This window comes from Curcuma longa, chromosome 11, assembly GCF_044706935.1.
Source record: "Curcuma longa cultivar G26 ecotype Majalengka, Jawa Barat chromosome 11, ITB_CL_G26_1.1, whole genome shotgun sequence".
NCBI lineage: Eukaryota > Viridiplantae > Streptophyta > Magnoliopsida > Zingiberales > Zingiberaceae > Curcuma > Curcuma longa.
Window position 1 is genome coordinate 4,780,841 of NC_133871.1, and position 22,815 is coordinate 4,803,655.

At 40.0% G+C, this 22,815-nt stretch overlaps 3 protein-coding genes and 1 pseudogene across 3 annotated transcripts; 3 read left to right on the forward strand and 1 right to left on the reverse strand.

Moving 5' to 3' along the window:
• The first annotated feature begins 2 nt into the window (after positions 1 to 2).
• On the forward strand, positions 3 to 3,334 carry LOC141838512 (protein EARLY-RESPONSIVE TO DEHYDRATION 7, chloroplastic-like). The gene is made up of 4 exons (XM_074726018.1): positions 3 to 1,025; positions 1,456 to 1,622; positions 2,587 to 2,671; positions 2,935 to 3,334. The coding sequence occupies exons 1-4, from the start codon at positions 94 to 96 to the stop codon at positions 3,122 to 3,124; spliced, it is 1,374 nt and encodes a 457-aa protein (XP_074582119.1). The 5' UTR covers positions 3 to 93; the 3' UTR covers positions 3,125 to 3,334.
• A 113-nt stretch (positions 3,335 to 3,447) lies between these two features.
• Positions 3,448 to 14,311, reverse strand: LOC141838511 (uncharacterized). Its single transcript, XM_074726017.1, has 7 exons — positions 14,130 to 14,311; positions 12,151 to 12,276; positions 12,012 to 12,055; positions 7,859 to 10,900; positions 6,768 to 6,872; positions 6,484 to 6,658; positions 3,448 to 3,797 (listed from the first exon to the last, which is right to left on the reverse strand). The coding sequence occupies exons 2-7, from the start codon at positions 12,262 to 12,264 to the stop codon at positions 3,600 to 3,602; spliced, it is 3,678 nt and encodes a 1,225-aa protein (XP_074582118.1). The 5' UTR covers positions 12,265 to 12,276; positions 14,130 to 14,311; the 3' UTR covers positions 3,448 to 3,599.
• Positions 14,312 to 15,614: 1,303 nt separating this feature from the next.
• LOC141836998 (splicing factor-like protein 1) lies at positions 15,615 to 17,680 on the forward strand (annotated as a pseudogene).
• Positions 17,681 to 19,973: 2,293 nt separating this feature from the next.
• Positions 19,974 to 21,573, forward strand: LOC141837815 (glucan endo-1,3-beta-glucosidase-like). Its single transcript, XM_074725187.1, has 4 exons — positions 19,974 to 20,028; positions 20,146 to 21,119; positions 21,184 to 21,469; positions 21,545 to 21,573. The coding sequence occupies exons 1-4, from the start codon at positions 19,974 to 19,976 to the stop codon at positions 21,571 to 21,573; spliced, it is 1,344 nt and encodes a 447-aa protein (XP_074581288.1).
• The last annotated feature ends 1,242 nt before the right edge of the window (positions 21,574 to 22,815 follow it).

Genomic DNA, 22,815 nt, shown 5'->3' on the forward strand with positions numbered 1-22,815 from the left:
TCCTTCCTCCACCTCTCCACCTTCCTTCCCCTCCTTTCTTCGCTCCAAAGTCTCCGCCGGTATTTATTGCCGCCTTCCCGAAACGTCAAAGCAATGGATTCCCGGAAGCCGTCGCTTTACCCTCAACTCGTCGAATCCAATTCCCAACTCCACTCACCTTCCTCCTCCTCCTCCTCCTCCTCCCTTCCCACTCCCTCCCCTCCCCCCTCCGCCCCTCCCCTCTACCCTTCCGTCGACATGGCCGATGCCGGCGAGGACCTCTTCCCCGACATCGTCCGCGACGACGACGACCACGCCCCGCCTCCCGTCGAGGAAACCCTCATTCGCGTCCCCGGCGCCATTCTCCACCTCATCGACCCCCACCGCAGCATCGAGCTTGGCGCCGGCGACTTCTCCCTCGTCCGCCTCCGCCAGGGCGACAACACCCTCGCTGTCCTCGCCCGCGTCGGCGACGGCCTCGTCCAATGGCCCCTCGCTCGCGATGAGGCTGCCGTCAAACTCGACGATGCACACTACTTCTTCTCCCTCCACGTGCCGCCGACCTCCGTCGGCAATCAAGAGGACGACGGCGGCAGTGATCTTGATCTCCTCAATTACGGCCTCACCTTCGCCTCCAAAGGGCAGGAGGGCCTCCTCAAAAAACTCGATCGTCACCTCCAGGACTACAGTAGCTTTTCCGTGCAGAAGATTGATGTTAAGGCAAAGGATCTGCCTTCGGCGGATGTGCTGGATGGGTCGGTGACCAAGGGGGTGACGCCGGCCGAGGGGATGGGGGCGAAAAAACAGATGCTGGAGGAACGATCTGCCGCGTACTGGACGACCCTCGCGCCGAACGTGGAGGAATATAGCAGCTCGGTCGCGAAGATGATCGCCAAGGGTTCCACGCAGCTCATCAAGGGCATCTTATGGTGCGGGGACGTGACGGTGGATCGGCTCAAGCAGGGAGAGGATCTTCTGAAGAGAAGAATAGAGCCAGGTTCAAAGCCTGTAGAGATCAGCAAGGACGCCATGAAGAGGATGAAAAGGTTAGGTTTGCTGTTTCATTTTCCTTAGTTTTTTAGGGAAATTTATCAATATATGCCCCTTTTAATTGATTTTCACCATATCAAACTCCAGTAATCAAAATTTATCCAATTCTTAATTTTTTTTCATGTATGCAACACACAGATGTCTCACTTTAATGGCATTAACCTCAAATGATAAGAATTTTTAGTGGCCTCAACCTGTTTCCTAGTTTTACTGGAGCCTGTTCTGAATCATACATGTTTAGACTGCAGACTAAAAAAGTTAATCCAAGGTTATGTTTCTTTTTTGTTCTAGATCCTAGACCAAGGCTGTAGTGCTTGTTCTTATGCTTTTCATACATTTCCCTTTCAGTTACCAATGCCATTTTACTACTGCAAACACAACTTTACCAGTTGTTTTTCACTTAATGACATGTACATTATCCTCCAGGGTGAAGAAGGTCACAAAAATGTCAGAGAAAGTAGCCACGGGAATTCTATCTGGAGTTGTGAAGGTGTCTGGTTTTTTCACAAGTTCTGTTGTGAATTCAAAAGTAGGCAAGAAATTCTTTGAATTTTTGCCTGGGGAAATCGTCCTTGCATCTTTAGATGGTTTTGGTATGATTTTATTCTTTTTTTTACTTCTCTGTTTGCTTGCTTGATTTTCTAGCTCAGCATTAGTTTAACCCTATAGCTCATAGTCAGAACTAATATTTGTCTGAGAATTTTCTTTTGCTGTTTATCATTGCCAAATAGTTTGCAGTTTTGGTTCTTAACTTGATTTGTATTGTTGTATTCATTTGAACGCCATGTTTATCATCAATTTTCTTAGTTTCTTTTATATTGATCTTCTTGCCAAAAGAGAACCAAGTTTCCTTGCGCATCAATGTTGCTCGTAGTATTGCCATGCAACAATTACCTCGGCATGTCATCTTTTCGATCTATCAATCGACCTGACTTCATAGTTATTTTTGGTTATTTCATATATTGTAGCTGAGACTGGTCTGAAATTTGATAGCAAGTTACCAGTCCCTTACTATGTTGATTTCTAGAATAGCTATTTGAATGACTCTTGCAGTGGTCATCTTTGCATGACTCACTTTGTGTCTTCCCATCACCAGAATTCTAGAAAATGATATTTTTCTCTAATAAATAAGATAAAATTTTCCCCCAGTTTGACCTTCAGCAATACATTCTACTGCTGCATCTTTCGTACTATTTTCCACTTAATCAGATTATGGGAAACTGCAGTATGATCAGGTGTTCCTATCAGTTTAATTGCAGCAGTAAGTTTCACTTTGATCTATAGCAAATACCAGTGGACAACACAGTTTATATGAACGGTGGACAAGATTCTCATCACCTAGTCAGATATTGAATGGTTAACTTTGGCAGTGGCTCTTTAATTTTAGCACACTATTTATACTTATTTGTAATGCTTTGCAGCTTTGTAAATGCGTTATCAAACATTTACAACTAGATCCTAAATTTGAAAATTATAAACTGAAGCTCAACTATGCAAATTATAAGCTGTAAGTTCTAACAGAATCTACTTGTTTTGTCCTGGGATTTATGTCAACAGGAAAAATTTGTGATGCTGTTGAAGTGGCTGGCAAGAATGTCTTGCAAACATCTTCAGTTGTGACAACTGGACTTGTGTCACACAGGTATTTATATATTTATGATTGATAGACTAAAACCCTATTATAAATCAACATCTTCTTAGTAAGACCATATTGTTATTTGAAAGTTGAGAGTCGAAGTTATTCTCTCTGGAGATTAAGACATTACAAAGGTTGATTTGAAAGTTGAGACTGGAAGTTATTATCACCAGAGATCAAGGCATTACTCAACATTTGCCTACTCCAAAATGTTTGTTTTTGTTCTTGTCATTGTTTCCTGATAAATTGATTCTTGGTATTTCTTTTAGGTACGGCGATCAAGCAGCCGAAATTACACACGATGGCCTTGGTGCCGCAGGGCATGCATTCGGAACTGCATGGGCAGTGTTCAAGATCCGGAAGGCACTTAATCCTAAGAGTGCAATGAAGCCATCAACCCTGGCCAAGTCGGGCCTCAAGGCCGCCGCAAAAGAAGTGAAAGCGAGCAAGGCGAAATGACTATGGGGCTATTCCTAGTTTGTTTTAGTAGGAAAACACCCTGCAATGGTGCTTGGAGATCTTCCCTTTCTTGGTCATGCTTTGAGTGGCTTGTTTTGTTCTTCTTTTTGGTCTTCTGTTTGGATGTTGGTGTTAACTGATCTACGTACAGATGAATAATAACTACAGAAGCCTATGTGTTATGTATCATGTGCATATCCTCGTGTGGCATACTGTAAAGGTAAAGCATGTAGTCAGCTAGACTCGTCGAGTATGCTTTAGAACCAGCAAAATGCAACATCTACTAGTTAAACTGTAACTAAAAGGCAATTCTTACTGAAGAGTAACAAACAAAAGCAAGCCAAGAGAACTTACTTTCCTTGTTTCACATTGCAGTACTGCCCGAGTCGGATAAAAGGAGCAAAATTTACAAAAGAAAACATGTGTTAGCTTTCTCTACCATCGTTGCAGAACTATCGAAAACTATCTGGAACCTCTACCAACTCCGTGATACGAAGAAGTCGTAGTCTGGGTGACGGTTCACAGACCTACGACTGCCTTTTGCTACTACTGCTCTTGACATCACGGATGCAGTTTTCTTCAGCGTCCTCAATCTCTCTTTTATCAAGTCTGAGATACTGAGATCAGACCGAACATTTGGGCTCATGTCCCTTGGTTCAAACCAGTTCTCTCCCTACAATCAGACCATGCATCACCAGTTAGAAGATTTGTGGAAGGATACACCATAAAAAACATGGAATTGCATCAAGGAGATACAGCATGACTTATCAGGACAAAGTTAAACAATTATGAAAACGCTATCGAATAAAAATGACCAAAGAAAACAGCTACTGGAAACAGTTCTGAATTGTGCCAATATGAGTCACTATTGAAGCGTTGCTGAAAAGCAGAGGATGAATTGTGTTAAAACAGGAGAATAAAAATGGAGATCCTCAAATGAGTGAAGAAATTTGCAAAGGGGGCTCCAGAAACTCACTTGAATTGTTGTTTTTTTATGATAAAATTGATCATGAAAGTATCAAAAACTTCAATGCATTAGAAGCAAAAACAATACAATATTGATCAAAGCCATTGAAATGAACATTGAGACAATAGTAGACAATAGTTACAAGTGCTCATCATGACAAAAGGATCATCCCAAATGGAGTTGCAAGGACCCCTAGTTAATATTTGTGTCAATATGAGTCTTTGGCTGATGACCTCACTTCCACAACATATTATTGCCAAAAGATATGTTGGTAAATTATATTAAAACCAGGAGAAGTGTAAATGATACATGAGGACAAGGGGAATGAGCTAAGATGAATTTGGTACTATTTAGCTAAGATGAAGCAGCATTTTGCATCTACAATTAGTTGCTTCCAGGAGAAGCTCATGAAGCAGCATTTTGCGTCTCCTTAGGTCTTAGTCCTTCACCCAGAAACTAATTGCAGTACCAGCAACAAACCCCAAACTTCCATCTTCGGCAACAAATATGCTTTCCTCTGCCAACAAGTTTTCTCATTTCCCTATTTCTCCAACAACCCATGTTGACAACATCATGCAACCTTTTTGTCATCTCTTCATTTGTGGTTGTAGTCCTCCAATGATAACCACAGACCACTTAATATCTATAATCACAATTGCCCTCTCCCACCTTCCCTGATGCCATTGTCATTGCCCTCTTCTCAGGCAGTTGTCGCCCTTGTTGTAACCATACAACAACCCCTTTTATGGCCCAACCATTGGTAGCAAGTTGTATGTTCTCGATAGTTCAATTGTATTTTGTTGTAGCAGAATGTTAATTATTGATTAATTGTCGTTAGGCCAGATTCCAGCACAATCAGTTGAGAACCAACTGTGCAACTGTATGTTGGGCAGAAAGTTGTTGGTCAAGATCGTATTGGTTTGAATAGATAATTTCATAGTTCTAATAATTTTTTTGTTTGTTTACATTAGACCATGGAGTGGTTCTAATAATTTTTTGGCATCTTAGCAAGAACTTGGATCTTTCCATCTAAGTTTACCATTGATGGCCCTTAGAACTTATGCCCTTTCTATTTATGTCTTTCACGACCCTTAGGCTCACCTTTTACCTTTAATTCAGTGAGGACTTAGACTTTTTTATTTAGAGAGACCTTTCAACAGCCCTGTAGTTCACCTCTTTCCTTCGGTTTGGTGAGAATTCAAGATATTACTATTTATGTTCGCCTTTTATAGCATTCAGACTCATCTCTTTCCTATAGCTCGTGAGAATTTAGTACTTTTCCCTTAGGACAGTCTTTTACAGCCGTTAGACTCACCTCATTCCTTTAATTCAGTAAAAAATTAGAATCTTTCTATTCAGGTTATGGCCCTTGGATTCACCTCTTCTTAAGTTGTTTAGGGTCTTTGCAAATTGAATAAAACATTAAAAAAAATCAAATTCAATACACTTCTGCAGCCCATCAATATTCAAGAATAAAAGAAATTTGCAAAATCTTTTAAGATGGTTTGAATCGTCTACAAAGATCGAGCTTCCTCTATGTATGAAACATCGATTGTAACAACTTTAACTCCATTATTCCTCTCATTCAAACCTTCAATTCCAATTCATATTTTGTATCTCACATTCTTTAGAATCTAAAAAATATAGTTCTACTATGTGATTCTTGTCCACTTGCAATTTCAACTCAATCATGGTTATTCACATGCAAAATCTATTTTAACATTTTGCTCAATTACTGTAGTTTTAGCAGTTAACCAGTGCAATGTTGATAACAGTTCAGATTACTTTAGTAAATGTGGATTTCTTAGAGTTAATTGTTGCATTGTTCGTTCGGTTGTTTTGCACTTCAGTAATACATATACATGCTGAAAGGATTATTGCAGTGAATCATAGTTTCTTTTGAGCATTTATTTTGGTGTTTATGATGCATTATTTGTGAAACCTCCATTGTTGTTAAGCCTCCTCACTTTTCCTAGTTTCCTTGTTTGATTTCTATGGAGTGCTTATTTTCCTAGTTTCCTTGCTTTTAGTTGATTGTTATTTCTTCCAGCTAGATAAACATGGCTGATATATTTCTTGATTGACGTATACATCTAGTAATGTTTTTTTTTGGTCTAGCAATACTTCATATTGCATGCACCAAGTGAAGTCTATCCTTCGATGGATCGACCTCAGCGGTGTGTGACAATCTCCTTGAATAGCTCTACTTTAAGAAAAAGTAGGTCAAGTAGGTCAAAACTGTGCTTTGGAAGGTTAATCATGAAGCAATTCAAACTAATGGCATAACACTATAGCGTACATGTAAACGAAAGTCAGGTTCTCATTTCTCAATCAATAGACACAGAAATCTTGCACAAGTATAAGGTCAAAATATAAATAAGATCAGATCTACCTTGTCATTATATGTCTGGAGACCTACAACTGGAGAAATCAGAGTATTAAAAGCATCAGAAACACATTCTGGATTACTTCGACGAACAAAATTTCCCAGTGAGTGATAAGTTAAAAAAGAAGCACGAAAACTTGCATCAGGTATACGATATATAGGGTACCATGCAACAGAGTACCTGAAAAGAAAAGGACATCTTCAGATTAATACATACTAACCTGAATGAAATTTCACAAACTTTGGTAAATCTAGTTAAAGTATAAAAAAAAAGACTGTTTCGGACAAACCAAGAAGCAGGATGAAGATCTTGCAGCTTAGTAGATTCCAGCTTTAATGGATCTCCAAATATGCGTCCGTCAGATAATTTACCCAGAGTCACCAATTCTTTGATTCTGTGTTAAGTTAAAGAATGAGCATGAGGAAAAAGAATCATGCAAATATAGCACATGCGCTTGAGGACTAAAATTAGGGACTAACTAAACAGTATCTCCTACAGAGCCAACTGCATATGAATATGGAAATGTGTGATAATTATAGTTAGATCCACACAAAAAAAATGTATATCTGTTAGTTTATGCTAATATCCATGGGTCAATGTTTTCCTGTATTCAATAATCTGTCCTGATGCAGTTTTAGCATGATTACAGCATAATAAACATATTAATTATCAATCATATGTCTATGAAATTTCAGTTTGAAAATAGCCATATATCCATTTCAAGCATGTCCTACAATAGTAAACTGACACCTTTCCATGGAATTAATGGAATAGTTACAAAACAGACCATAAACGACCTAAAATGGTATAAAACTAGAGGACAAATGATTTATCAATCAGTTATCCAAATGTAACTTTGCAGCAAGTAAATGTTCTATATATTAGCCGAATATAACAACCACTACTTTTGTACATGCAACCAAAAGGTCCTATCACATGTCTTCTCCGAAGCATTACGTTCTTAAATTATACATGGTGCATCTTGTCGATGAGTATAAAGTCATGCCTATATACAAACCCAGATGAAGTTAAACAAGTCCTGGTCCAATTCAATGATTTAGTGTTCAAACATCGTTTGGAAAGATGACGAAAATGGTCATCTTGACAAACAAGATTTTTCACCAAAATTAGATTCATGGAATTCCAAAATAATGTCACACCTAGTTCAAGTACAGTATTATTGTACAGTTGTGGTTCTAATTTGTCATGTTTTGAAGCATAATTTTTTAACCAGTCACATGATGATTGGAATCTGGCTTCATAGTTTCCAGGGGGTTATCGAAAGGAGAAATAGTTGCAGGAAGCTTTTCTAAAAGCAGGAAAAAAAATTATAATAAGATTGATCAGCTAAGTGAGAAAAAAACCAAGAACATTACTAACTTCTCAAATAATGGCTGACGCCTAGGAGGTTGGTCACATTCAAAATATTCAAATATGAGTTCCTCCTGATTCTGAATTTTATCAGAGAAATCTTCAGAGGATGACAACTCTGACAAGGATACATCTGCATTGTCACATGGTTTTGGCAGTAACATTGAAAATATTGGAAGAGAACCAAAAGAATGTGAAGAATTCTTTGTGCTATCCACTTGAGAATTTAGATCACAATTTATGCTACCCCTAGACATTGTAAATAGTTGCACAGCAGAGAGATAAGGCACAAAATATGCTGTAAATTCCAAATGACTATTTTGCAGCCTTCTAGAATTGCAAATTTCATGTGCTTTCACTTCCAACCCAAAGCAACCAGGTTCTTCATACCACTGCCAAATCTTCTCTAAGGAGATGTCAGAAATATGGCGCCAGCATAAAGAACCACATATCTGTTGTTCTTTCTTGCAGCTATTGCAAGTTCTGCCAGGTTCTGATTGTCTAATAACAGGTGAAGCAGAAAAAAGAAAATTTTCAAAGTCAGCAACCATACTACCAGTCATTAGTTGAGTGTCTTCTACTGCAGTTTGCAATTTACAGGCATCATTGACAGCTATTATTATCTTTTCTAAATCAGCTTCAGATCCAAGAGATTTCTTGCCTTTCATCTCAGGTGTTTGACAATTGATCCCAGCAAATGAATCAAGAACTTCAGTTGAATGATGGTAGCAATTCAAGTTGTTAGTCAATTCAGTAGCTCTAGGATATGAGAACCCTATAGCCTTACCCAATGATGGCGAACTATTTGGTACTAAATCATCCATTGCAACAGCTGCAGGGTTATGAAGTTCCTTATTGTTGACCAAAATCTTTACACAGTCTAAAGTGCCCGCATCTGAAACAGCTGAATCTCTCCTCCCAACTGGGACCCACTTCTGCATTGGAGTTCTAATGGTGCTCAAATTGTTTGATTCCTTGTGACCACCAAAATCAAGCTTTCCGAATTCTTGACCTTCAGAACTTGCATTGGAGGGACCTGGTGTGTCCCTAGAGAACATTTTGGTATCACTTCCAGAACTAGCTTGAATGTGTCCTACACTAAACTGATTTGATGTGGTCGGAATATAACTGAATTCACTATGAAACACTCCATCACATGCATTTCCCGACTCTGTTTCCTCTTCCATGCGAAAATGTATCTCCTTCTCTATTTCTGGCAGATCACTATCTGTCAAGTTAGATAAACTTCTTCCAGAAAATTTATTTCGTGGTGATTTTACTTCTGAATTATTTTGGTTGTTTAGATGTACAAGTGGTGCATTCTGCAGGCCTTCTTTTGGCTGGAAATGATGCTTTTGGACATTGGGTGAGTCGGTTCTACCAGTGTAAGATCCACTCCAATGACTATGCTTTGCATGTTTGACAATTGAATTAGATTTGCTTTTTACACCATTACCAGAATTTCCAACTGTGGACTTTGGAAGAATTTTAGCTGTCTTAGACCCTCTAGTAACAACTTGGGTTGCCTCTATTGTAGAATTTGCATCTGAACAAGGGTATTTGTAGGTTACTCCACTTTGTTGTTGCCTTGGCCCAATGAATTTGTTACCTTTTGTTTTCATCTTATTATCATTTGTTGAAATATCTTTGTGTGGAGACAAAACACTGACACTATTAGGTTTAGAACAGCCCTTTTCGAACTTCTGAACCTTCTGCCACATGGAGCAATAGTTATCTTTGCCCCCATGATTATGTATATTTGCATTACTGGATTTATTACCTCCATTCAAACCACTATTATTGATAGCTCTTCTACCTCGTCTCCCCGATACAACTACATGGAAGCCATTGCTGCAGCCAGCCTGCCTGCTGCAATCTGCTCTTTCAGTACAGCTACAAGCATCAAGACCGTCATTTGACAAATATGTGTCATTTCTATAACAATCTTTTGATATTTCAGCATCCAAATCACATAAACTTGCAGTTGTATTGTCAGTCAAGGTGCCACAAACAATCTCTTCAAAAGGTGAAACTATTTCACTCTCTGAAGAACTCGGTCCAAGTTCCTCCTTGAAAGGTAATTGCATTAAAGTGTCATCACTTGAGTTCTCATCGATGTCACTGTTCCAACATTTCAAAGTTTCACTAATGGGAATGCTTGAGGGATTTCCATCGTGGATGTTGTTTTCTTTACAATGATCTTCTCTTGTGCTCCCATCATAGGTAAATGGAATTCCTGCTTCTGCATCATCAGTTATACAGGATGAATTAAGAGAAGTGGTGGTGTCACAACCTATCTCGTCACCGGCAAATGTTTCAGGTGAAGGTACTGTTTCAGTATCATCCATCTCAGCACTGTATGATGTACATGATGACAAATTTGGACAGACTACAAACTCATTATTATTTTCATTATTATCCTTATCTAGAATAGTGCCACTTCCCAACAAATTATGTGGTGTGGCCTCATCCGACAAATTATTATCTGAGAGATGTTTTTCTGAAGAATAAACAGAACTAGGGGTGGATGTTTCAGAAGCAGAGGCCCTATAAATGTTTCCATTGCATTGGACACTTGACTCAATTGAAACCTTCCTAGATGCAACTCGTTTATACTGCTTCCCCTTCTTTTTGCCTTTTCTTCTCAAATTTCTTTTAACTCTCTTATCCACTTTTGGAAAGTCATTAACCACGAAGTCTGAACCAACTTCATTTGTGTTATCACATATTGAAGTGGAAGAGTTACCAGATGTTAAACAGCAAGAAAGAGTACTTGAACTGGCTAGAGAACTGGACAAGTTCTTTGTGCTTTGGCCTGAACTACTCGCTTCACTGGAAATACAAGAGGAATTAGACCTTGAAAATTCTGTATTTGCAGCCTGAAGATCAACCATTAACAGTCTTGGAGATGATGGCCTGTGGCCATCCATATTAGAGGGGGAATCTAAATCAAGTTTTCTGTGAACAGTAGTGTCTGGCAAAAAAGAAGGAAAATTTGACGCGTTCCTGAATGCATCAGGACCAACAAAGAGGACTGTGAATAAAGGAACCCTGACAAATAACAAAAGATAGATCACATTATGGAATAGGAGAAAATGCAAATAAATAAATAAACCCAATAAATATAAATAAAAAATAAAAATAGCACAGTCCAACATAGACTAGTGCAGGCACAATCATTCAAGATATTTGAGAAAATGCAACACAACTTCTCAATCAAGTAAGTTAGCTAGACCGTGTATGCACCTTATTTTGCTCAAGAGAGTAACAGATACCATTTTAACTGCAATGAACAAAAAGGAAGCAGTGGTACGAAAATGAAAACAAAGAAGATAGAGTAACAAAAATCGAGTAATTCCTTCCTAGAAAAAGCTCACTGTCACAAAGATAATATTGTTATACAACTGCCAACCACCAATTTAGGTATATTCTGGAAAGACCCTCTCAAACTCAAGGACTCAGTTAGCCACAGTGTGTAGCTGGAAGCACAATCAGTAAAAAATTTTATCTCTGTTTTCCACTTGGACACTACAGAAGAATTAAGCCATTGTTTACTAGAACTTGTCTATGAAGCCATTGTTTCCTCAGTTAATGTCAAACTGATATTTCATGAGTTAGACAAGAGGAATGTAGAAGAAGAGGAAAAATGGGAAAATGGAAAGTAGGAAGAAGCAAAGAGAGGGAAAAAGGGAGAGGAGCTCAGAGAAGAAGAAAGGAGAGAGGAGAGAGAAGAGAAAAGAGACACCTGAAAGAAAAAAAAAATCAATTATGAATGTATGTGAAAACCAATTCTGGCAAAAAATCAATGTCAATTCCACTTAAGAATGATATATAGTTACATACTCCAGTATATCCAATCATGCTCCCAGTTTATATATCAGCATTAATTAAATACAAATTATCAGAATTCTCTTTCGCCACTATTACTAGACATCAACCTACATCCTACACCTTAAAATATCAACCCAGAGGATAAAATAAATAATGTTACTAATATAGCAAAGGACATCTGAAATTTGGGGGAATAAAATGGCAAAGAACTTCTGAGAGAAGTTTTAGAAAATACAATAGAAACAAAAAAACTAACTGAAAAATTGTAATGACTACATCTTGAAAATTGCTAAGCTGGTAAAAAATAAATGACTAAGAAAAAAAAGGCTACCTTAGTTCAGAACCCAATGGGGGAAGTCCAAGTGGTTGAAGATCCTGGAGAAAAATATTTATACATTAGTATAAATTTACTACATGAGCACATGCTTTCAGATAATCAACTTCCGTATTCCATGAAAAAAGTCACTTACTTTTGGACATGTATGGCTATTGATCCGATCTACTAATCTCCTTGATAATGTAGTATTTCTCCCATATGCAAACTTTTCAATAACACTATTTCTCCTCCCATGTCCATTAGGCATTGCCAGCTATGCCTATATATGTAAAAACTAATAAATCAATGCACACTGACAAATTACATGGATCATATGACAGTTTTGAAATTCACTCTCAAATGAAACAAGAAAAGGCACATCTAAGTAGCTTATCTATTTTTTGAAAAAAAAAGGAAATATACCACCTTATTATCCTTTATTGCTTTTTGAAGCACAATATCCAGCAAAAGATAGTGATGGATTTCCATTTTGATTCATTGGCCTAATATATCTTTGCTATTAAATAAAACACTGGAAGTACATAAAAGATTCATCCAATAGAAAGATACACAAGTTCATCAGGACATATCTGTGAAAGGCACTAATGAGAAGTGTCTTCAAGAACCACAAGTCGGAAAAAAATACATTGCTTTTGAGAAATTCCAATGACCCGATGCATGCACAATAGATTATCAAACCTAAATGTTCAATGAACACATAATACTTTAACAATATTCCTTCTGAAACAATGAAAAAAAAACTAAAATGTTTGAGATGATTGTACATAACTATTCCAACAGCTAAAAAAAAATTAAGAAAGTCATTTCTGTGGACAGCCAATTCTTTAAAATTGAGAATAATAAATCAAGATAATCAGATGAATTCTAAGGAGAGCAATTAGATGAATCTAAGGCTCAACATACAAGGATGGAGAGCAATTAGATGAATTATAAAGCTCAACATACACGGGATAAGCAGGGCAATAATATATTACAATAGCATATCATGCAAGTTAGAAGAAATAACCAGAACAAAATATCTTGAAGAGTGAAATATGATAGAATGCAGATTGGAATTAGTCGTTTAACAAATAATCCTCGACGTGGCTAATAGTGTATGAATTGCACTATGTCACTACGAATTCAAACAGAGAAAAATTTGAGATGGCTTTTAAAGAGTAAAAAAAGGAGCATTAAATTAAGATGAATCGTAACAAGTAATGTGAAGTTTTTTAGAAAAAGAAATTCTTGAGAGGACGAAATCATGTCCTCAGAAGACCTCTTATCCATCACATTGTCCCACATCAAATGGATGGGTCAATAATAAATCGGGTAGAACCTAAGATCCGATGTACTTCCAGAAAAAACAGGCCTGTAGGAGAAGGATGTGAATCTGCACAACCAAATCACACCGGAGAGAATTATCTTCCAAACGGAGCACCTTCCCTACTTTTGATGTAACATAAAAGGGAAACAACAAGGACTTTGAAGAAGAATGTTTTATCTTTATCCTCAGTTCAGTGCAGATGAAACTTGCCTATAACCACATCTAAGACACTCATCTTTCCAAATTTTGACATATAGATTTGGCAAAGAAGATTAGATGCAAAAATCAAAAGAAATATTTTTTAAAGCAAAACTTCGATTCAATTTGGAGAAGGAACGTCAGAATCAATCGTGTCAACCACAACCTTTCCCCTAGTACCATAGTCAAAGGCAGTCCACTAATCGCATTCCCCAAAAAACGCCTGAATAAATCGAAGGTTCATCCGTCAAACAATCAATAGGAGGGCATATAAGTTAGCACATCGAAATAATTACGGTGAGAACTCGACGACGACATCCATAAACACCTCCACAGCAATCATCCGCCCAGCAAACAAAGCAGCGTGGCAAGCACAAACCATCTCCAATCTCCGTAGAAAGAGACGGAAACACGGAGAAAAAGAAGGAAAAGAGAAACAAAGACAACCCCGGACAGGCTGTGCGACTTTACTAAGAACAGTAGCAATCGGAATCATCGAACCGCACATAGGAAAAGCATCACCGAAATTAGCGCAGGGGAAAGCCGGAATACTCGGCAGGATAACCCATATTAAAACCATGTCAAAGGAAAGAGAGCGAGGGCGATACCTCGGACGCGAACCCGACAGGCCGCGCTTCTCCTTCCCAAGGGCCGATCCTCCGATGACTCCCCGCTCCTCCCTCCCTCCGATGCTGCGCTTCCGGCGATTGATTCGGCGATCGAGAGATCGCTAACGATCTTGGAAAGAGAACGAAAAGTTGTCCCTTCTTCTCGAGCGATTAGGCGCAGCTCCGCGATCGCCGATTCCTGGAAAAGACGAGCAGTGGCGGATATTATAAGGGAACAAACTGCGAAGAAACACAGGGGATCACAGTGTCGAGTAAGACTACAGCACCCGTTTACTTTTACTCCAATTATACCTACGTTGCAATTGGAAATACGTCATGCCACTTAATGGCCCCACCAGGGACCAAGACCTCCGGTAAGTCTTCGGGAAATATATATGCAAGAGTAAATTAGCAAAGGAAAAGGCGCTGTCCATCGGTGAGATTGCCCCCTTCGCAGCGGCGCGACCGCATACAGGGATTTTTGCGTGATCGTATCTCACTATGGCTCCAAAAATCGGACTACGACTTTGGCTACGAGTACCTGATGACGTGGCGCCTACTGGAACCTAAGCGGACACGAATTAGGCCAAAAGAGGAAACGAAATTAGGGATGATTTCTGAAGTTTAATAAACTTTTGGGCCGAAGTGCAATTTTATCACATAGGAACTTGGGGGGTCATTTTGCAAACAAGGTCGAAGTAGCCTCATCGTTCGCCTCGACTCAGCCGTGCGCCATTGCTGGTTCCTGGAGGGGTGAAGTCCTGGATTTTCTTCTGGCTTGTTCAGCTACGAAGATCGCTTGAATTATTTTCCGTTTCTATCTGCTGCTCGCTCGATTTCTAGGGTTTTTCTCGGCCGGCTGATCGCTCTTCGTGATTCATCGTTACGGATGCTGGTACAAATCAGTCGAAGAAGAGGGGAAAAAACTTTTTGAGGTGTGGCAACTGATTATGATACATTGTTGTTATTTGATTTCTAGAGAGAACTAGTATCTTCCGCTTCATAGCTCGTTATCTCTTCCCTTCTTTCGCTTCCATTTCAATATGCTAAATTTTATTGTTTGATTAGCGCAAAATTCTATATAAATGGATTTTGTTTCTAATCAATAAGTAAACTATATTGATTGCATGTTATTTGATTTCTGAAGGGAACTAATATTTCCCATTTCGTAGCTCTTTATCTTTTCTTTTGTTTCCGTTTCAGTATGCTAATTGTTTTACTGGATTAGCGCCAAACACGGTATAGATGGATACTGTTGCTCTCTTAGTTGTTATCGGTACAAGTGTAAGGTTTCTCGTTGAAGAAACCCGGAGGATATGATGGAGTTGTCTATGATCTAAAAAATTGGTAAAGTTTAGTTGGAATCAGCGTGCAAATTGAATTGCTTACTTGATTGGTGTAGTGTGTTTGTTTTTGTCTCCTGGTATACAATAAATGTGTTTGTTCTTTACTGAATATGTAGAACTTGATATGTAGAGTTAGAATATGGCTTATTGTGCTGGTGCTTTAGGAAAGGATCTGCAACTTCTTGAAGCCAGCACAAGTATGGGAAGTCAGATCGGTAAGAAGAGGAAAAGATCAATGGACAATATCCAAGATAATTTGGAAAAAGATGCAGAAACTCAATGACGAGTCACATTTAGGGATGCAATCTTATGAAAAAGGGAACAGGGCAAGATGGGATAAAGACTATGATGAGCAACTGGATAATGATCCTGCTGCTAAAGCTAAAAGACGGAAGACAAGATGGTCTAATGAGGATCCCGTATCAAGATCACCGGATCTTCTAAACTTACCAATTTTGTCAAAGCTTTTGTGGGTGATACTTCCGCCGATCCAGCAATTGAGGAGTTGAACTCTCAGCTTCTTGAAATAAACCAGAAGTTGAATGATCTTGTACCCGTCAACAACCTACTTCTTCCCAAGGATTTTTATAAGAAAATGCTTCAAAGTAAGAGCCAAGTGTGGAAAAAACTCATTAAGAGTCGACGGCTGATCATTTCACGGCTGATTAAGAAGAATCCTACTTTTAGTTTTCTTTCTAAAATATTTCACAAGAGGACCTATATACCAGTAAAATAATACCCTAACTACAATTTTCTTGGACTTTTAATTGGCCCCATGGGGAGCACAAGAAAAAATGGAGATGGAAACAGGAGCTAAGATTTCAATGAGAGGTAAAGGTTCTGTTAGAGAAGAAAGAGTCTCGAGATATAATGAGATCAGGACAGAGGCAGAGAAGGATGAAGATTTGCATGTCTACATAGAGGCACATACACAGTTGTCACTCAACGCTGCAGTCAAGATTGTAGAAAAGCTGCTAGTTCTTGTGGAAGACACAAAGAATGAACAGAAGATGGATAATTTGAGGCTGCTTGCAGCAATGAAGGATAAGCGTAGAATTGATGGAAAGGATCAAAAGACAACACATCTGTGTGACATCTGTGGACAAGCTGGCATCCTACTACATCTTGTTCTGCTTCAAATCCTGGAACAAGCAAAAGTGAAAATTTCGTAGCTGATGTGGGCAGTTTTGGAGTTCCCCCCTTTGTCCATCCCCCGATTCCTAGTTCCAGTCCAATCTTGCAAGGCAATCAACAATCCAATGCGTTGGCATGTTCAAACAGCAAGCCTTCAGAAGAGAATGGTTTATCAAATCTATTTGTAGGCTATCTTCCTCACTCTGTGAATGAGGATAAACTAAGAGAACTCTTTTTGCCATTTGGATGCATATCCAAAGCAACAGTGATCAAAGATAAGACCACAGCTTTAAGCAAGGGGTATGGTTTTGTCCACTACACTGATCCTGTCTGCGCTGCTGTGGTTATGATCCGAATGAATGGGTACAGGATCGACTGAAAGAGTTTTCAGTCAGGGTTGCAGTTGGACCATCTAATACCAACACAAGTGTTTTACCAGAGGCCCACACAAATTTTTTAGCAATCTACCAAACAATCCCATTACAGCCAGTTCTCAGGGAGGACCTAGTGCGATGAGCTGGATAGGTCCTCCAGGATCTTTTTTTCCCCCATCTTGTTCTCCAAAAAGCAGCTATAGGTCACATGCTAATTTACCAAGCTATCCAACTGCAACCATTTCTCAAGGTGAATGTAGTGTCATAAGGACTGGTGCTACAGGATCTGTTCTTCCTAGATCTCATGCATTTCTCCCGCTGAAAACCGACTGTTCATCGTATGCCCATCTCCTGAGCTATTCAACCACAGCTATTTCTTGGGGAGAAACTGCTGTTATGAGATCAGTAGGTCCTCCAGTGTATGTCCTCCAAAATATAGCTTTATACCAAATGTCAATTTATCAAGCTATCCAATTGCAACCATTTCTCAGGAAAAGCATGGTCCTTTGAACACGCAAGGTCCTCCTGCATCTATATTCCCTGAAACTAATGCATCTTTACCTCTGAAAATCTTTTTGTTTTTTTGTCTAAGGTTGATGTACCCAGTTATCCTCCTGCAGCTATTTCTAAAGAACCTAGTGTTGTTAAGTGGCCTGGTCTTCCTGGATCTATGCGCGAAGCACACTCATCTCATTGAAAAATATACCAACCCCTGTGATTCCTCATGCTATGACAGAGTCTGGTTATCTAAAGAGCATCGACTTTGAAGATCATTCAAATGAGAGAACTCGAGCAGTTTTCTGGTTATCTAAAGAGCATTGACTTTGAAGATCATTCATGAGAATCTAAATAAACTTAATCCCTCCACCACCATGAGCACCCAGTGGCCTGGAAGCAAAGGCAACACAAGCTTGTGATTGTGTCTTTATAAGTTTATCTCAATATGAACAACTTAATAATGTTTTTTTTTAAATTGGCATCAGATATTCAATTTATGCTGACTAATCTTGGGGATAATCGGTTCAGTTGTAAAAATTTTTCATCAACCATCAAGGTAATCGTGATGCATACATAGCACACGATCCATCAATCTAGTATTTTTATGTTAACTGTCTATCAAGGAAAATTCAACTGATAATTCATTGAAGTTGAACTTGATTCTTAGATGTTTGATAAACTGAGAAGGTGTCCTGTCCATACATTATTGTCCTGGGGGCAACAACTCAATGTTGTTTGCACAATGATTGAGTATATTGGACATAATCCTTTTGAAATCTTCCATGGTGCTCTTTTGTAATCCTGTTGGTTTGAGAGATGCCTACTATTTCTTGGTAACACCATCTTTTTTTTTTTTTTTTTTGTTTATAAGATATATGGTGCTTTCTCTAGTTATTCTTTTCTCTCTTTTTTGTGTATCAAAAAGTTAAATTTTAGAACATGTGATGCCAATACTGTTAAGTCATGTGCTTAAACACTACGTGTTAGGTTTAAATTTAATATGACCAAACTACAATTAGATACGAAGGATTAGTGTTGTCTTTTGATTAAGTGACGACCAAACTACAACCCTTGTCCATAATGTTAGATGTATTGGTGCAATCCAAGAGATTCAAGGTAGGCTTGAATAATAGCATGATATATGAACTTTTAGATTAATTTTCAAGGCAGATGACTTTTCCTTTTTAAGATTTAAATTTAGAGTATAATTATACATATTTAAAAGTCTATCTTTAAAGTACTTATTTTATTTGAAATTTAAACTCTGTTTCTTTACTATACACTTTTCTTTTATAAAGTGGTGAGAAAGAAATAATTTTTCTTTTTTATGATGATCAACTAATTTAAGAAAAATATATATTACATCAAAATTCATTAATATTTTTTAAAACAAATTATTGTGTGAATAAAATAATTTAATGTCTTTGATAATAAATTTATTTTCGCCTTCTAATTTATCTTAAAAGTTTTACTATTTCATAAGATAAAAATATAACTATGCATACCTCTCTAGGAGTTTCAGATGGTAGAAGGGGGCAATTGACTACGAGAGGACGTTGTAGTTGGGCCTAAACTGATTCAATCGTCAAAAGTGCAAAGAGACTTCATTTTCTTTAAAAATGAAAGTGGTTATATTGTCCATGAAAGCAATGCCCGATTTTATATAAGAAAATATATTTTTAAAATAAAAATAAAATGACCACATATCTCACTCTAGACTGCAATTCACTCGTCTGCACATTTAGTATATATAATGACCCCATGCTATGTAAAATATGTCCTCAACCCTAAACCCTAAAAAGATAATAACATTCATCCTAAATGTCTTTTAATATTGGTCCTATAACAATTTAAAGAGAAATAAATCACCATGATTGAATGACTTCTTTAATAAAAGGAATTTTATATATCTTATACTCTCTTGATCCTTATTAAACTTATTTGATTAGGTAATCTAGTTAAATTAAATCAAACTTAAAATAAATCAAACGGTTAAAATGATTATTCATGTTTGACTTAATTCCTTTTTTACAAGCTTGAATATGGTTCTGTTGCTTTTTCTTGCAGCTCAGGTGTTCGGCAATTGATCCCAGCAAATGGATCAGGAACTTCAGCCGAATGGTGGTTGCAATTGGAGATGTTAGTCAGTTCATCAGCTCTAGGATTCGATACTAAATCGCCACAAACAGTGAGTGATTCCCACGAGCTACTGTGAGATGTAATCCATCCCTGCAAACATGAAAATAAATAGCAAAGCAAAAGAACTTGAATATAGAGACACTTTGTAGAACAAACAAGAATAACTAGCAAAGCAAAAGCAAAAGCTAAAGCTTCAAAACTTCAAGCTGATCATAGAAACAGGTTTGTTCATCAAGAATCTCCTTCCCCAAAGAAAAGTATCCGATTACCGGTGCTTTTTCTCTCTTTATATCTGCAAAACCTTCCTCTCATCTTGTCTCAGAGTTAATCGAGAAGCTCTTTGAAGCAGTAACATGGCCGCAGCCAGTTACAATCTCACAATCCTTTTCATGGTATCGCTGCTCAAAAGTATACCTCTGAAACATCACTGTGTTCGTTCTCGCTTAAGAATTTCGATTCTATTTCAACCAACAAAACAAGATTTAAAAGAAAATTTGTTTTCTTTTTCTTTTAAAAAAAATTCAGTTGTCGCCGGCGCCGGCATCGGCATCAGCTACGGCAGGTCAGCAACCAGCCTGCCACCTATCGCCCAAGTCGCGCAATTCCTGGCTCATAGCACCACCTTCGACCGCGTCAAGCTGTTCGACGCCGACCTCGCCTCCATACGCGCCTTCGCCAACACCGACCTCGCCGTGGACGTCACGGTTCCTGCTCGGCTCATCGCCAACCTCACCGACCTTCGTTTCGCGCGCAAGTGGGTGAGAAACAACGTCGCCGCCCACGTCGACACCGTCAACCTCGCCCGCGTCCTCGTCGGCGACGAAATCCTGACCACCGGCACCAGGTCGGTCGCCGCCTCACTCGGCCCGGCAATGCAGAACCTGCACACCGCCCTCGCCGGCCTCGCGCTGCAGCACCGCGTGAAGGTCTCGGCGCCGCAGTCCCTGGCGATGCTCGACGCCTCGGACCCTCCGTCCGCCGGCGAGTTCAGGGACCCCGAGGCGATGCGGCCACTGCTGGGCTTCCTGCGGGCGACCGGCGCCCCGTTCATGGTCAATGCCTACCCCTTCTTCGGTTGCGAAGCCGACACGCTGGGGTACGCTCTGTTTCGGCCGGCGGCAGGAGGGGTGGTAGACGGCGGCACAGGAGCCATTTACTCGAGCATGTTGGAGGCCCAGCTGGACGCAGTCTACTCAGCGATGAGGCGGGTGGGGTTCGAGGACGTGGAGATCGTGGTGGCGGGGACGGGGTGGCCGACGGCGGGCGAGGAGTGGCAGGTCGGCGCCGGCGCGGACAACGCCAGGGAGTACAACGAGAACGTGATCCGGCTCCTGACCTCCGGCACCGGCACGCCACTGATGCCGAACCGGACCTTCGAGGCGTTCCTCTTCTCGCTGTTCGACGAGGACCTGAAGAACGGACCGGCGTCGGAGAGGCACTTTGGGCTGTTCCGGCCAGACATGTCGCTGCTCTACGACATTGGCATTCTAGCAACCAAGGTAAGGACAAACCAAACTCCCCCTTGAATCTCTCTGACCATCGGCCATGGCATTCTTCCCCTAGATCAGAGGAGAGGAGACGACACTGAGCCCGACAAGGAACACCGAAAAGAGGTGGTGCGTTCCGAAGCCAAACGCTCAGATGCTGCCGTTGCAGGACAACATCGAGTACGTGTGCGGACAAGGCGTGATCAACTGCGCCGCAACACGACCAGGAGGAGCCTGCTACTACCCGGACACTGTCGCAGCCCACGCCGCTTTCCTCATGAACGAGTACTACCAGGCCTCTGGAAGAAACGACTTCGACTGCGATTTCGGCCACACCGGAATGATCACCGCCATCGATCCGAGTACGTGTTTTGGTTTCGTAATGCGATCGGAGTTTGAGCATGCTCTATCGACTTTCTGTTGATTGTTCCTTGCAGGCTACGGGAGCTGCGTGTATAGCTCGTAGATGCTCCAATGGTTTTCGAGAGTCATGGAGCGTTCGCTGTGATTTGTGAACTGGAAATGCATTTCTTTTATGTGTTTTCTCTTTTAATTATTAAGAATTTTTCTTTAAAAAAATTCCCTTTCTGTGGATTCAAACCCGAGAACCCGATAACAGCGGCGGTCAGTTGCTATACCCGTTAAGATTGTAACCGCACCCTTAAAAAAAGGGAAAAAAAAAGAGAAAATATATATATATATATATATGATATATCCTTCCGTTCGTCTTCCACCGGACGATCGTAACCTCCCTCGTCCCTTGACTGCGTCGCCGCGAAAGCCGGCTGCCCTTCCCTTGCCACGATCCGAGGCGACTTCGTCTGCTCCGCGAGATCTGAAAAGTGAGCGACTGCCTCCTCTAGCATTTACCCGCGACGAGGCGCCTACTCCGCGAGATAAGGTCGCTGCGATCTCGTCCCCTCCGCGTCACTCAGAAGGCCGAGATCCCTCCCCTGGGTTGCGCGAGCTGTAGAAGAGGCCCTTTTCGCGATTTCCAGCTGGCCATGTTATTCGTCTCGGCGGCTTCCCTCGACCGCGCTAGCCGTGGGCCACGCCTCCTCTCGCGATGACCGGGCTGAGTCTTTATTTGTAGCCTTGCAAAGCGGCAGCAGCGTGGCGAATCCTCGTCGTCTGTTCGAGATCTTGGTAAGCCGACAAGGAAATGGGATCAATGTGATTTTGTATCTTCACCGTTTTAGTTTTCTAGACTCTTTTGTTTTATTCGAATCAGGGCAGCAGCGGTAAGAGGAAGAAATTGACAGCAGCGGTAGGAGGAAGATATTGACTGCGATAATTGACTTTAAGTTGTGTTTCGGTTCCGACGATCCTCAAGCAGGTAGGATCCTCCTTGTTTAAAGTATTTTCCAATGATTTAGGGGTGCCAACCAAAAGTTTTGCCAATGAGGAGGATTCATCAAATGGTTGACCATTTTCCATTGGGTTGTATTGTGTTTTCAACTTGATATGGTTTGGTGGGATCATAGGCCTAGGTAGGAGCTGCATATGAAATTATCCACAACCAAGAAAAACTCACTCAGTACACGATATCAGTAGGGGTGAGCAACAATTCGGTTAAACCGATCGAACCGATCAAATTAAAAAATTTGGTTCGGTTATTTCAGAATTTCGATTATTTTTCTATAAAAATTGGTTAATTCGGTTCGGTTTTAATTTTAAAATTCTTTATTCGGTTAAACCGAATTATTCA